Source organism: Diabrotica undecimpunctata, chromosome 1 (assembly GCF_040954645.1).
Source record: "Diabrotica undecimpunctata isolate CICGRU chromosome 1, icDiaUnde3, whole genome shotgun sequence".
NCBI lineage: Eukaryota > Metazoa > Arthropoda > Insecta > Coleoptera > Chrysomelidae > Diabrotica > Diabrotica undecimpunctata.
This window is the reverse complement of record NC_092803.1, coordinates 161,615,382-161,632,686: the sequence shown is the minus strand read 5'-3', so window position 1 is coordinate 161,632,686 and position 17,305 is coordinate 161,615,382. Positions and strand designations below refer to the sequence as shown.

The window sequence follows — 17,305 nt, the reverse complement described above, 5'->3', positions numbered from 1 at the left end:
TTTTTAATTTTATGGAACTATTCATATTATTTTAAGGAAATATTCATATTAAATTATGAGAGTCTTCGATTTGGTTACAAAGTCAGTTTTCCGTGAAAAAGGCATTTTTTTAAAACAAGGAAACCGCTACCAATAGTTTATTGTGGACGTTTGAAAATTTATTTTTATTATTTAAAGAGTAAGTAATAACACTATCATTAAGTAGCTTTTTTTAGATAATTATGAAGAATACATTTTTTTTGTATTTGACAAAGCATATTATTTTATTTAGTGTGAATTTTTGCTTTGTCTCTGTTCAGTATTATTGTTTTTTTTTATAAGTATATAGATTGTTTTCGATATTTGAGTTTTTTATTTCTAATTGGCTTTCGATATTACTTTCGAAAACGAAAATACTTTCGAATCTAAGACTGAAACTCAGAAGCGCAAATTAGCGTATCTAATTGCTGAACAAATTACAAAAACCACAACGTTAAAACCCACTACAGTGGTTCATAACTTTTCTGATACCCCTATTTCGACCATTGCCACTCAAGCTTCAGCAAAAGGTTTTAATTACTCTGTTACAACAAGTCACATTCCAGTTGAAACAATCCTCTGTTAAACCGTAGAAACTATCTCCAGTTTACCTTCCGAAGATACTGAAATAACTAGACAAGACATCGCTAGAGTTCTTAGAAATTCAAAGCCTAGTACTACGAACATCTACTACGAGCCAATCCGAAAAAACGCCTTAAATGAACTTTAGTCAAATCCAAATCTAGTCATTCTTCACGCCGATAAAGGTAATGCCACCGTCATTCTAAACACTTCTTCTTACATTAATAAACTCTCAAATCTCATTAATACTCCACACCTACAGACCAATACAGACATAACTACAGACCAATTCGTAATAATCCAACAACCTATCTGTAGAAAACAACAAAATCCATTATCAATACAACCTCTCTTCCTGTTGATATAATAAAACAATCTCTAATTCCTCGTGAAAAGTCTTCCAGAACACCTCGAATATATGGCTTACCCAAAATTCACATACCCGATATTTCTCTACGTCTCATTTTTAGTGCATACAACTGCCCTACACAACCATTGGCCAAATACTTGTCCAAAACTCTACAAAACTTCACCGAAAATGCTTTATCGCTCGTTAAAAATTCTTTTCATGTCATCGAACTTCTTGAACAATACCCCATCTTAACCTTCAGACATTCTAGTAAGTTTCGATATCGTTTCACTCTTTACAAACATTCCTATAGACGAAAATCTAAACATTCTGAAAACTAAATACAGTATCCAGCAAGATCACGTATCTCTCATTAAACATTGTATGTTCAACACTTACTTCACCTACCAAAATCAATTATACAGACAAATAAATGGTGCTCCAAAGGGTTCCTCACTATCTCCAGTAATTGCCAATATCTTTATGGAAGACTTCGAGTTCCACATCAATGCTCAAACCCACATGGTGACTACGATATGTTGACGATACATTCGTCATTTAGCCCCATGCCAGGGAAGCTTTGGTGATTTTTCAAAATCCATCTGAATGGTATACATTCTAGTATCCAGTTTACGATGTTTTTATCTCTCCCATCCCATCAATCCCAACGTTTTCATCACTTTGTTTATCAAAAAGGCATCCATACAAATCGTTACTTGCATGCCCACTCTCATCATCCAAAAAGACCAAATTGTCTTAATAAAAGAGATAACGGCATACGGTTACCTTCGACATGGAGACCTCTCATAAAGAAAATACAGTCCGCTCCATTTGCCAATCAAAATCTGACTGCGAGAAATGTTCGCGCCAAACCCCGCGCCAATCTCCGCGCCAATCCACACGCTATCCACCACCCTAACCTCCACTCAAACTACGTCACCATCGACGGTATAAATGAACCGTCCTCTGTTTTCAGTAGCAGTAATGCATTGGTCAGTGATCAGTGTAGTAGTATCTGGGGGCTCGGGAGACTAAGACCTCAAAAACCTTGAAGAAGACATCAAAGAGGATGTCGAAAGCTCGGCGCAATGATAATCGACGCGGTTCAACCTGGAAGACTGTTGAGTTCAATATTAATTCTTGTAATAGTGTTATATATATATATATATATATATATATATATATATATATATATAAATATATATATATATATATATATATATATATATATATATATATATATATATATATATGTTTTAACAATGTTTCCAATGTTTAACGACTTTTTATTTAATAACATGCACATTATGTCAAAATCCGAAAAAAGGTTTTTCCGTTTCTTAAAAAGAGAGTTCGTGAGATTATGTTTTTCTCAAATAAAGATTTAGAACCGGAAAATGTTTTTTTAAACACGCAGAAGTGACAATTTTCTGACCATCTTTCCTTAGAAACGCGTTACAATTTTCACAAATTGATCACACCTCCGAGTTTCCATGGAAACCCCAAGGGTGTTATTTTCGCAGTAAAATATCCATTACGGTGTGTGAAAAATACTCCCGTTCATAATTGTACATGTAATATTGTAATAAATCTACGTGTTACGTGACTGTCTGTTACCTGGTAAATTACTCAACAATTGGGTAAGTCTACTGCAAAATGAGTGAATCTAGAACATATGCCGAAAAAAGGCTAAGCATAACACGTGAGGCTGAATTATTGCAAAGTTTTGTACGAATCAACGTTACTGATCAAGATATTTCCGAGAATGAGGCAGAAGAAGAGGCAGAGGCTAAAAAGGTTGAAGGTAATCAACAAATTTGTGAACCGTTATATATCAAAACCTATAAATCTTGTTGACTGCTGTAAAAATGATTTGTTTTATATTGAAAATAAAGTGGACCGTGTTTACCTTTTGCTATATTTGGCCATTATCATTATTTTAACTATATTTATTGCTCTTCTATTGTTGACCATTATTGTTTCCGATATTTTGCATCTTATCACTCTCTCTGTGGTGGACTGGTGAAGGGTAGTGTAATTTAATAACACTATATACATTACATTTTATATATTTCTTATACCTCTCCGACGTCTTCTATTACATATTTTGATGACTACCTTCATCTTTCCACTTTTTTTTGTCATATGTCTTTTATTTGTCTTCTAGTTTCCATTCTTTGTAAGAGATTAGAATAACATAATTTTACTTGTTTAATAAATTCTAATGTTAATGAAATCTGCAGGTCTCCTTCCATCTTTGTAAGACCTAGTACCTAGTTGTGCTTTTTGAATGATCTTGCGATTGTTCGATACATTGTTTAATTGAAATGGCGTGATGAACCGTATACAGAGACATGAACTTTTTATCTTAATAGATCTGCTGGTAAACGTCTGGTGAGCCTTCTATTGATGTATAGTTCAAGAAGTGGACGGGGTAGATTATTACTGTGATTTTGTTTGTGGTGTCTTATGTTTCTCTAGATTATCACGTCCTTAACATAAAGTATCTTCAAGTCTTCTTTAGATTTGAGATGTACCAGGGAGCATTTACCACCATACGATGGATCTTCAGTTTTTCCTCAGTCTCAATTAAGGTATTTCCATTATTGTGGATTTAATAGTGGTAAAATATGGTTTCTTCGCTGTAAACCTGCCATTTTTTTTAACTTTTTTATGTAGGTTCTACCAGTCATAATTAGTTTGAAGTTCTTCGATTTCTTTATCCTTTCCCTCCAAAGTAAACTTGTTTTATTTCTCTGATTTTGTTTCTGATCTTATTGTTAATATTGTTTTTGGCTTGTCTACGTTGTTCAATCATATTCAATATTTCGTCGTTCATCCAGACTTCTTTTGTTCTTATAGACTCTTTCAATACCTGTTTACATGAATCGAGGAGACAAGCTTTTTATTGGCTGCCATTATTGATGCTCTCGATTTAGTTTTCCATTTATCAAAGCTCTCAAATATTTTTTGTTGGAAATTCTTTGTTATATCAGGGTCTTACAATTTTCTTATTTCTAATCTAGGTATTTTATGATGTTTCTTGATGCATTTAAGTTCTTCTTTTTTTATATAGACATGACTTAGTCTCTTTTTCAATGTAAGTAAGTTGTCGTTCTTTCGTTTTCGTGGTCTTCCTACTGATTGTTTTCCTATTGGGGAACCGTCTGTCGCCGTCTCTACTATTCTATTTGTTGTCATTCGGCTTATATGATTCTACTCTTCTATTTATTACCAGGTCCTTGATGTTCTCCACCTTGCATCTACGTCGTATATCTGTACCTAGCTCTGTTTCATTGTGTCCGACCATCAATTTTTCTAATGGTTTTCATTTCTGCTGTTTTTAACAATATTTTCTTTCTCTCTGTCTGTGTCAAGTTGTGTTCTACTGCGTACGTCATTATTGGTCTGATAACTTTTGTATATTTGCTTTTCATCTCTTTCCCGATATTTTTTTCTCCATATTGTTTAAGTCAGGCAACCTGCGACTCTGTTTGCTCAATTCACTTAATCGTTCACTTCTGTTTTGAGCTAGATAGTGTGATTTGCTGTTGTTTTTCTTCCATTTGGTATCTTTTTTTAGTTAAAAAAAATTAATGGAAAAATCCCAGTAGTTGGCTGTATACCATCGTTTACAAAACTTATACAGAAGTAAAACAATTCACATTTGTATTTAGGTATAAAACATATAATTAAAACTTTTTTAAAAAGTTGTTTAAAAAAAAACACGTGACAAGAACTGACAAAAACCACGTGTTCAAGTCGAGCAAAGAAACATGTTGCTCTTTAAGTATTAAATTTTTATCCAATGTCATCGACCTAGAGTCACATTAGAGTTTAAATTTGGAACAATGTTAAACCATATATTGATGTCACAGCTACAATTTTAGTGTTAGCTTCAGTTACAAAAGAAGGCACTGAGGATGATCTGATCTAGATCGAAAACGTCACGTTATGCTCCAGTATAAATTTTGACAACACTTTTTTAAAAAAGTTTTAATTATATGTTTTATACCTAAATACAAATGTGAAGTGTTTTACTTCTGTATAAGCCTTTTTTAGTTCTTACTTTTTTTATTTTTTGAACAATAGAGGAATCAGGTATCTTTCTGTCTTATCCCATTGAACGCTTCAATTGGATCAATTAGTTCTTCTTCTACTTTTCATTTATTTTGTTGTTTGATAGATATTTTAGATCGTTTTCATTATTCTTAGAGGTATCTCTCTTGCGTACAATAAGTGGATAAGGTTCTTAATTTTAACCCTGTCAAATGCCTCCCTAAGGTTAAAGAAACTAATGATATGTCTTGCACCTACCTTATTATAAATATAGCGTCGGTGCATGATCTTATTTACCTTAAACCTTGTTGTTCTTCTGCTAGTATTATAATTTCAATCAGTTTATTTGTTATTACTTTGGTTGTTAATTTTAGTGTCCTTCTTCTTCTTCTTCCTCTTTATGAGCAATTCTGCTTGTTCATTGGCGGACTAATACCTCTATGGAAGGTTGTCACTCCATCTTTTGCGCGGTCGTCCGATACTTCTTCTGCCGATTGGTGACTTGATTGATCTCTTGCTATTTTGACGACACGGATCTCCTCCATTTTGTTATGTGGTTTGTTTCCTCTATTTAGTGTCCATTTGTTTATTCACTGTACGTTACATTTTCTTTTAAAGTCTTCACTTCTCTTTTGATCTCTCAGCGCATTTCCTGTAATTCTTCTCAGTACTTTTACGTTGACGTTTTCAGTAGCCTTTGTGTTGTGGCTGTGTCGGGTTTTGTTTCTGAGGCATATGTCAATATTGGTCTTCCACTAGCTTTATAAATTATTGACTTTACCTCAGTGTAAATATGTCTGTATTATTAAGGCATCCTGCCAGTCTATTTGCTTTTTGTACTTGATCTCTCACTTCTTTGTTCAGGTCTCCATAGCTGGACAGTATAATTCCAAGGTATTTTATTTTTATTAATTGTTCAATACTCATGCCATCAATTTCTATTTTACATCTGGTTGGTTCTTTGCTGATACTATTGCTTTAGTTTTCTGAGATGAGATTTTCATATTGAATTCTTTTGCTCTTATGTTAAATCTGTGGACCAGTCTTTTCAGAATATCTTGATCTTGGACTATCAATATTGCGTCGTCTGCGTAACAGGGTATTTTTACGTGTTTGTTCCCCATTCTGTATCCTCTTTCCTTGTTAACCCTTTTGATGATTTCATCCATGATTAAATTAAAGAGCATTGAACTCAATGAGTCCGCCTGTCTTATTCTGCTGCCTATGTCTATAGGTTCTTATAGTTGTCCATCTATTCCGACTTCCATTTTGTTGTTTTGGTAGATGTTTTCAATTATTTTTTATAATATTTAGGGGAACTTTTCTATTCTACAGAAGATGGATTACATATTTGAGTCTTACTCTGTCAAATGCTTTCTTTAGGTCAATTATACTCTAGTGATTTCTCAGTAACTTGTTGTAGACAAATATTGCATCTGTACCTGTTGTTCATCTGCTTAACTTATCCTCAGATTCATTTTCCAATGAATCCATAAAATTTTAGTACTGTTTTTAATAAATTAATTCCTCTATAATTTTCTGGGTACGATTGGTCTCCCTTTTTGAAGAGAGGTATTATAATGCTTGATCTCCATTCTTGTGCTATTCGCTTTAGTTTAAGTAAAAACATGGCGATTCGTGGGTTGTGATTGGATGAGACGTCTGCTCTTGGATATGTTTTTACTGCTTTTATATTACGATATTTCTAGTTAATCGTGATAAAGTCCATCTGATTTCTGACTACCTTCTATGGCGATTGCCATATATATAATCGTTTCATAGATAATTTAAAGAATCTGTTTGTGATTATTAGTTCATGCTCTTGGTAAAATTGTACTAACCGACCCCATTTTAATTATGCCTCCCCAATCCATGGCCTTCCACTTTTATTCCAAATGTTCGAACAAAAGTGTAGTGAATTCTCTATTCTTAGTTATTTTCAAGTCATCATCAATATGTTGATAGAACGTTTCTATTTCAACTTCCATTCACTCTGTCGTTGGTGAATAAACCTGAATCAGATTGTGTTTGTACTGCCTTATTCACGAATGTCGGATAGGATATTTATCACAAAGCATCCTGAGCTGGGACACCATGTTTCGTTTACTCCTAATATATTTGCTTTTAATCTGCTTATTCCTTAAAGAACACTATGCATTTTATCAGGTTAATACATGCTTTTCACGTTCCACATACCAATTTTCATGTTGGACAATTTTATTTAGTTTGTCTGACAACGATTTCGCCTGTTACCGGCCTGTGAGTCATTGTCTTCTCTTCTCCTGCTGGATCTTAAGCTCCGATTCCGATGATCAGTAACTCCTTTGTATTAGATATTCATTGGCATGATAATTGTACTGGGGATGTCCCAGGAAAAAAGTTGCTCTACGACTTATAAGTATATAAATTACATAAAGTAAACCAAAGACAACATTATTTTTCGTTCAAGAAATCTGTAATTAGGTTAAGTAATTATCAAAAGGTTATGATATATAACGATCCATACATAAATCGGTCAAAAGTTGTGATGACATTTTTATTATTTACAATATAGTTTTTGCCCTGTAAGGAATTTACTTACTTACCCCACGAAATAGAACATTAAGGTAATTTTTAGTATTTATAATAATTCTTTTTCTAAAATATTCTTGTTATAAAAAACAAACATGAATTTAAAATTTAAATAATACAAAAACTAGTCATATAAGAATACTGTCATTATTTCGAAATTGCCAATAATTAAAATTCCCTGTATCAACCATCGCCCTTCATCATATTGCTGTCTTTGTTTACTGCTGCTGATGGAAAATCGGCAGATTTTTTGTCCATAATAAAATAAATTGCACATTAAACAAACCTGAACACTTATTTTCGGTTTTTAGTTTTTGTGAATAAAAAAACCCAACACAAAAAATATTTCGTCGTGAATATAATCTCACCTGTGGAAAAAACGAGTGGATGAACTGTACTCAACATGATTTATTTATATAGTACTACCATCATTCTAAAGGAGCGATCTCACAGAACGTGGAGTGACGTTCTTCATCGGCGAAGAGAAATAAAAAATACGTAATAAAAAGAGACAAAATATAAAGACTGAAACCAAAACAACGTGGAATACCGTTTTTCTTCTCAATATTTGTGGTTTACGATACCTGGGATAGGACAAAACTGTCTATTTATAATCGGTGCGTCTATCCCCTTGTTTGTCGGTAAATCAACCCTATTCAAAAGAAAATCGAAAGCTAATGCACGGAATGTCGGATTAGCTAAGAATAACGGATTCATTACGGCTGTCGCCGCTTCTCCGCCCCCAATTTCCATCTTTTTCTGTCATATGCAGTTGCATCTTTTAAGTCTCTTGCCGTCATTGCCTCATCAATATCGTTGCGCCAACTTCTCCGTAGTCGTCCTCTCGTTCTTCTTTCAGGAGGGATCCATTCCAGTACTCTTCTAGGCCATCTGTACTCTGGCATTCTTTTAACATGTTCGAACCAGATTAATTGTTTTCTTTCTATGTCATCATTGATATTTCGCCATATTTTCATTTCGTTTCTTATTTGTTCGTTTCTAACTCTCTCCAGTTTCGATCTACCGCAGCTTCGTCTCAGATAATCCATTTCTGTCGTCATAAGTTTGTTTCTATTAGCTTTGGTGACGTCCCATGCTTCCGAACCGTAAAGTGTAATACTTTGGACTATACTACCGTAAATGTGTTTTTTGGTTTCTCGTCGAATTGTTTTTTGCCAAAGAAGAGAGTTTAAGGCACGGGTCGCTGCTCTGCCCTTGTTTATTCTTTCCTGAGAAGATTTGTCATTGTAGAACGTCCTTTGACAAAACCATGCTGCTGTTCTGGTATAACCAGTTCATTTTGCAGAAAATCAGAAATTGTCTCGGCAATAATAGATTCCATTATCTTAGATATTATAGGTGTTAAGCTGATAGGACGATAGTTATTAGGATTCAATTTAATCCCTTTTTTAGAAATCGGTGTTACAGATGCGGTTTTCCATATAGGAGGCAAAATATGTGTGGTGAATGATAAGGACATAATCACATATAGTGGGTAAGCTAAAGCATCAGAACATTTCTTTAAAAATAAAGAAGATATTAAGTCGAGACCAGGAGACGAATTATTTTTTAGGCTTTGAAGATGATGTTTAACTTTTTCAGGAGTAATGATTATATTTTGAAGGGAAGAAGAAACTCGTGGCGAAGTAATATTAGGCAACTGATGATTAGTGGGTTCGACAGAGAAAACCTTAGATTACAACGATAATGATATCTAACAGTTTTCATTAATTTTATTTGGCTCGTACATGCTTCTTACATTCCATATTCCTATTTTCCTCTCGTCGGAAAATTTATTTATGGTTCTAGCTGATCGGGAGACTCTTAGCGTCGCTGTCCCATTTAAAGAGAGCCTAAACTCAGTGCTATTGTATTTACCAGCCATAACTATTTTTGAGATTTTTTCTTGAGAAAGTTAAGATCTTGATGATTTCCGGTGGCCTTCCTATATTGTGTACTACGAAGAAAATAGCGACCTGTCTGCTCTCCGAAACCTAATAGCCATTTGGGGTCGGAAGAAACAAGAGTTAGCATAGGAAAGTAGGAAAGATTAAAGACAGAAATCGTATTTTGAGAACGATTTCCGAAGTGGAAATTGAAACGTCAATAAACGTATTTTAACCTTTAATTGTGGCTTATTCCCATTTAAATAGTAATTAAGATTAAAGACATTTTACTCAACAAAAGAAAAAAAAAAGAAAAAGAGTAAAATCTGAACGCTCTTATGATCCGTCAGATATGTTTCATACGCGTATTAATAAACTTAGAGTTCCCGCTCACACCTAGGGGTCTTGATGATAGGGTGTATAGCTGGTTCAACATGTTATAGCATTAGTACACGTCATTTCATAATGTACAAACCCTTACACCCCAATTCCATGGCCTTACTATAAAAAAGTTAATTTGTTTTGTTTATAGTGTGTTATAATTATGTTGATATATTGCCACGATCTTTTATTCCTGCATTTATCTTATACGCGTAACAAGGTTTTGTGTGTCTCTTTTTGAATATGTTTTTTTAATTTCAAATAAACTTGTAGAGACAAACATACATATTCTTATATACTATTAAGCTTCTGTTAAAATCATAAACCGTTTTTACACTCATCAATCTATTTCTAAACAAACCTCAATCGAAGGTTTTCAGCGGAATCGCAAGCAATTAGTTTGTACATTCCTGATAAGTGACGATTTATGTAATGCACCTCTATAGCCTTGATCCTTTAATCCTCGCATGCAGATTGAAGAGGTTAATTCCACATATGCCAATCCTTTCGAAATGATTTACATTCGAAGGGAAATAAGTGGTAACCGCACGCTATATAAGCTCTTAAAAGCGGTCGAGGAATGCTTGGAATCAAGAATTAATGGTAGCATTTAGATGCAGTTATTTGTCTTGTATTCACAATAATTACTAAATTTTCTCTAAAATAACTAGCGCAAAAAATATTTTCCTATGGTAGTCATTTAAAGTTGCTACCGAGAAAAATTGTTCTATGACCAAAATTAAGCCCTTAACGTGACTTACTGTATTACGTTATTCACTTTGACCTAATAAATTTGTAATATTCTCTTACGGTAAATAGTAAGGGCAAACTTTATAAATGGAAGAGCATTTTAAAAAGTTGGTCAGAAAGAAACATGAAGAAAACGATGGGTATCAAATAAAAGAAGTACAGAAAACTAACTACAAACCAACATAATGGAAGTTCCAATTGACAAACAAATAAAACAAATCAAATAAAATATATAGATTAAAAAAAGTGACGCTAGTAATGATATTCCAAGTGAAATAATAAAATTGGGGTGGATACATTAAAAAAAAGGTGGGACAGTAGGCAGTAGGCGGCACTGTAAACTAGCGCGAAGTTTGATAGCTTGTTTTTTGTATTTTAAAATTTAAATAATATTTTTAAAAGTGAATAAAGTAATTTTATTATTTATTTATTTTTTATAAGTATTTTAAAAAAATTCAATAAATTATTATGTTTGCTCCTAACGCCACCTGTTGACGTATTAACAAACATACGATGTTTACTTCTGATATACCTGTAAAATTCAGGCCAAATATTATATTAATTATGAAATATAAATTAATATCATTTGAAAGTAAATTTAATTATTTTATAAACTAAATAATATGTTTAAAAATATTAATTTTATTTATATGAAATTATTTTAAAACGAGAAATATCATAAAAATTTAAATAGATCATTTAATGTTGTTATCAATCAGATGACATTTATGACTTTTAAATTTTGACAATCGGTACGAATCGAATTTTTCAGTGACAGATATTCTTTTAATTTTTTAATTCGCATTAATTGTCTATATTCTATTAGTTATTTTTCATGCAGTTTGAATTTAAACTTGCTTAGAATAAATATATGATGATTAGAAAGGAATTAATCGAGAGTAGTGAATCGATGTAAAAAACCGCTAGTTTGTGACTCTACCCGTGACGACGCAATCTTGTGGCGATAGTTGCTTGACGCTAGACTCAGCATTTTACTGTAAAGAGAAAAAATTAATACAATGCCAGTATAGAAGCTTCGCTTCAAAAGGCAGAAATGTAGCCTACTGAAAAAAATTTTTATGAGTGATGGTTGGATTCGGTGATAGTGCTAATAGACTGGTGCATCATTACCAGGAAAAAACCTAGTTATAACAACAACTTTCTTTTGATATACTACCTTACTTTTTGTACATATTTAAAGAGAAGAAGGAAAATCTGAATACAGGCACCTATCATTCCGTCACCACTCCCAGACGGTGAGCGTCCAACTAAATCCTTTTCTCTGTTACTCCAGATATTATGATGGTACCGTAAGTTAAGCCATAATATCTATCCTGATGCCTTACATCTTTCTGTGACAGTCTAAACCCCGAGGTGCTATTCACTTGTTTTAGAATACAGTTGTGAGTTCCCTCTGCTCTTGTTTTTTGAAGAGAGCAGCTCCCTGATAAATTTATGGATCGGTGTCCACAGGCCGCTCATCTCTCATAATTTTCTCCATGATTTCTTTCACGGAATCAAACATTCTACATTTACACTCTCTTTCAATCTTATTTCTCTCTAAAAACACTTTAACATCGTGTGTCACAGTATCCGAAAGACCACAGTAAAGGCACTGATTGGACTGTGTCCTTCTGAACCTGAAAAGGTAGCTACGGAAGCAACCATGACCTGTGAGAATTTGCGCTAGGTAATAATCGAGCTACCTATTCTCACAGTCCACCCAGCTTCGAAGGTTCGGGATTAGTGACTTCGTCCAGTCCGTCACATCACGTGTTACCACCCACTCTTCCTGCCACTGGCCAATTGAAATTAATTTCTCGGCCAGCCGTACCTCACCTCTACTCCTACATTGTTTTGCCTTCTGCGACTATCAATCCTGACCCTGACCCTCTCACCTGCCAGCACAGCTGACACAGTCCTGTAGGTCCATGGTACCCGTAGCAGATTAGTTCTGTCGACGCGTACCATGAGCCTATTGTAAGTTGGTATTTCTATCACCCCACTCCAGGCGGGGCCGCGTAGAGGACCATAGACTGCAAAACATTGTAAAGCGCACAGCTCCTTTCGGATTTGGATTCACCAATATTCGGCATTATTCTCCCCCAGCGCAGCTATTTTCTGAATTGCTCTACGAGAAACCTTCCTTAAATGTTCCCACCAACTATCAACCTGATGAAGAATAACTCTCAGATACCTCCTTACTGTCCATGCACGTAGAAGTCGAATGCACAAACACCAGAAATTGTTATATTGGACCAAATAGACTACGTAATAATTCGGAATCGTTTTCGAAAAAATATTCATTCTAATCGAAAGTAGTCTGCCATGTTTCCTTCTGAATATGTCTCGTTTTTATTAGTTCGTTGATCTCTTTTCTTTGTGCGCAAGTTTCGTAGAAGTCGTGTTCCATCTGTTTTGAGAAGCTCCTTCAGTGTTCCCTTTTTATTTTTCTGACTAAAGAATTCATTTCATTTCGGATTCGTTTACAGTGGTTGTATGCCTTTTGTAAATAGATTTTTTGTATGCCTTTTCTAAATAAATTTAGAAAAACTTGAAATATAGATAGGTACAGATCAACTAAAATCTCATACAGAACAATATAAAAGCAAGTTAAAACCCGCGAAAGTATTAAATCTAGATAAACTTAGCTTACATTAAAAGACGACATTAAAAAACATCAAGAAGGCCGCATAGAACAAGTCATAGAGAAAAACCGAAGTCTCAAATGTACCAAACCAAAACTAGGAAATAAAAACATAATAACCATTAAAAATGAACAAGGACAACTAGAAAAAAGTAAATTTGATATAGCAAACTCAATTGAAAAGTTCTACGCCGATCTGTATCGTTCCAGAAACGATCCCCCTTACTCCTTAAAGCAGAACTTGAAAACGCAGATAACAAATATCAACTCAGAAGTGATGCCCGAAATAAGCCACGAAGAAATAGAATGAGCAGTAAAAGAAATAAAAAGGAATAAAGCTCCTGGAAGCGATGGAATCCTAGCAGATATGCTGAAGGAAGGCGGAGAAGAAACCATCACATATCTAAAAATACTATTTAATAAATGTCTATTCGAAAGCAACATACCCGAACAATGGAATACTGCTAAAACAATACTAATACACAAAAAGGAAGACACCACAGACCTGAAAAATTATCGACCAATTTCACTTCTTTCACAACTTTACAAAACCTTTACAAAAATTATTACAAACAGGTTAACAATTAAATTTGACGAATATCAACCAGTAGAACAAGCCTGATTTAGAAAAGGGTACAGCACCTGTGACGATCTATATACTTTGAAAATCCTAATATAAAAGACTAACGAATAGAATCTCCCATTATGTCTGGCTGTTATAGATTATGAAAAAGCTTTTGATAGCGTAGAACTGTGGGCAATTGAAGAAGCATTAGTCAACAACCGGATCGACTCCAGGTACAGAATATTAATACATAATATTTACGAACAAGCTGAAATGATAGTGACGTTGGGTAATGGAATCAAAACAAGACCAGTAAAAACCAACCGAGGCGTAAGACAAGGAGACACAATATCTCCAAACAAAGCAGTTGCTTTGATAAAGTCCTCGTAGACATACCGTCTCAGGACTTGCAACTTAATGTAGAGTCATATGTCGCCATGTTACCAATCCAACGGTAACTTTACGATCTTAACTGTAAATTAGACATAATGTAAACTAAATTTCATTTAATAATTTTTAAAGGGTTTTTACCCACATATTTAGTGGCTACATCCATGTATTAACTAGACACTGATGATGGAATACTTATTCCGAAAACGTTTTGTCAATTCAACATAGCCCAACTGGGTTTTTTATATACCTTTTTATAAAGGATTTTATTCAAAAATTCAGAAAAGTTAATTTGAAAAAACATGAGTGAACAGAACATGCCAATCAAAAAGAATCTACATCGTTTAGACAATAAAACTGCTCCTGGTGTGACTCGCGACGAGAATAATACGGAAAAAATGAGAAAAAATACATTGCTGAGAAAAAAAGAAAGAAAAAGAGGAGGTGGACCACGAAACAAATTGTTGGAGGCATGTATAGATGATCTACAAATAGTATAAAGTGTAAAAGTAAATAGTGATCAAAAGTTTTGAAGATATTTAACTGGATCCATTACTCCGTACACTTTTCATCTCGTTAAGGTATCGTATATTTTACAGGTAAATATAAAATAAAAATATGTGTAAAAAATCTAAATCCTTTCATAACCTTGTTAATTAACATGGAACTGTCTTTCGTGCTGAGCAAAAAAGGTAAAACTGCTAGGAAAATAAACATTTCGCATAAAATGTGCAGTACACATTAATTATATCAAAAGTATTTACTGTAAATAACTTTTTTTAACTCAATTTAGAAATTACTTGTTTCATATTTTCATTACAAGTGAAATTTACTTTGCTACTTGTTCTACCTCTTCTACTCCATCATTGGCTGTCGAGTGTCTACCGATAATCCAAAACAGTTGAAATTCGTGAAACATACTTTATAGGTATGTTTTCTATAAAGATCTTATATCTTGTAGTATTTTATTTATTTTTGGCATTCATATTTTCGCTTTAGCAAATGCGTAACTGAAAATCTCTTTCTGATCCAGCTATATCAATTAATATCCAGAAAACATACATCATACATACGATTTAGAAGCGTTAAGGAATTATATCAGTTACTGGATATTTGGATATTGGGGGTATTGACAATGATATTTTTTCCATCTTTTAGCATTTATGTAGTAACATTATCTTGTTCAGGAACATATTGTCATTTCGTTTAACAATATACATTCGGTACAAAACAATTAGGCATTAATCGTATGTTTATTCAAATTATTTATTTAAATTTCATCACAACTTTTCGACCAATGTCATAAATATTTACAAAAAAAGAACAAAACTTACCTTCAGAGACAGAGATGAAAAGCAAACAGACGATTCCGGTAGAAACCACCAAACGACTATCGAAACAATTCCAAGAAGAATCAAAGAAACGAGGTAGAAGAAAGAGACGAAAAACTGGTATCAGATATGAAGAAATATACTGCGACAAAGATAGGGCCGCAGCGGTAAATATGGGATCGAAGGATATAAAACAGTCGTTAAAATTAAAGAGGAAACAGGATAGGTCTAAAGCATTGCAAATACCGGAAGAAGCTGAACCCAGTACCTTTTTGGCATTGGGAAACTATGAAATGTGTAGAGGAGATATCAAGATTGCTGTTAATTTTATTTCTAAGGTTTGTCATTTTTTTATATAAATCAAATTATATATATATGTAGTTAGTATAATCTGTATTGTAACAATTCGGCAACGCTTGTTATTGTAGTTTTACATGTTCAAATGGATTTATTTTACATAAATAAATATAATATATATATATATATATATATATATATATATATATATATATATATATATATTATGTTATGGCATTAAATACTACAACTGTTAATTTTTACCCTTTTAACACTAACCCCTATGTTTTAATAGCTATATTAGTAATTTAATCATTTTAACTCTGGTCGATAACTGATCAATAGTCACTAGATCACTTATCCCCTCCAGGCGTCAACCAGTATCACTTCTCAGCCAGTAAACAGCACGAAGTAGGGATGAGAACAAAGCCGCGCTCTTGTATCTCTCTATAATTTGCCAAGCAAAATTGGCGGCAAACAATACATACGTCTATTTGATTGAAATACCATATTTATCGTACTGTGAAAGTCCATACGCTAAATAAATAAATAAATTGATATACCATTTGATTTTAAACAATTTTCCGTGCATTTGGCTTTTGCAATGACAATAAACAAATCACAAAGCCAACCGTTAGAAGTTTAAAAGAAAAGAAATCATTAAAGTTAGTCAACTTTTTCAAACATGATATATTTGAGTATTTTTTTTGGTTTTATACTATTAATTTTTTAGACACATTATTTAATTCTAAGGCGGTACAAAGTTCGCTGGGTCAGTTAGTTTTTCTATATATTTTGCTGGACTTGTTATATATACGAGTCGATAAATACGAGAATGTGATATACGAATCCCTTCCCATATCACTTGGCTCACCTAGGGAATTTGCAGTTAAAACCATAAACAAATTATACTCTGCTTGTTTTTATAAGTTCGCTTATTAATTAATATGGAATTTTTATTAATATTTATTAAAAACATCATCATCAAATGTATTTTGTAGTATTGTAAAGCTTTTTGCCGTTTGTGGATTGTACAATGGGTCGGGGTAAAGTTATCGATGAGAAAATTTGTTCAATCATTATTAGATTTTTAATTCTGGAAAATCCAATTCAGAAATCGCGAATATGTTGCTATGGTCACGCTATAGTGTAAGAAATATAATCAGAAGATACAAAACTATAGGTTTGGTCGTCACAAAACCTAGAAATGTATGAAAAAGTAAAATAACCAAAGTAGATTGAAGGGCATTAAGACGCATTATAGTAAAAAATCGACGAGATCAAATTAAATGGAGTTTAGTGTTTTATGGAGTGACGTTATTGGAAGACACGTTTCTAGATCAACATGTCACCGAGAGGCCCACAAATTAGGATTTGGTGATTACAAAGTAAGTTTTATAGTTGTTAAAAAAATTAGTACGAATTCTTCTTCTTCTTCTTCATATACCATGTCCTTTCAGAACGTTGGTTACCATCTTA

General features: G+C 33.3%; 1 protein-coding gene across 1 annotated transcript in view; it reads left to right on the top strand.

Annotated features, from left to right (window-relative positions):
* The first annotated feature begins 2,532 nt into the window (after positions 1 to 2,532).
* Positions 2,533 to 17,305, top strand: part of LOC140432445 (outer dynein arm-docking complex subunit 4) — a 32,257-nt gene continuing 17,484 nt past the window's right edge. Inside the window, exons 1-2 of the mRNA XM_072520354.1 lie at positions 2,533 to 2,753; positions 15,539 to 15,867. Coding sequence (XP_072376455.1) covers positions 2,606 to 2,753; positions 15,539 to 15,867 — 477 coding nt within the window. The 5' untranslated portion in view covers positions 2,533 to 2,605. The remainder of the gene's footprint in view (positions 2,754 to 15,538; positions 15,868 to 17,305) is intronic.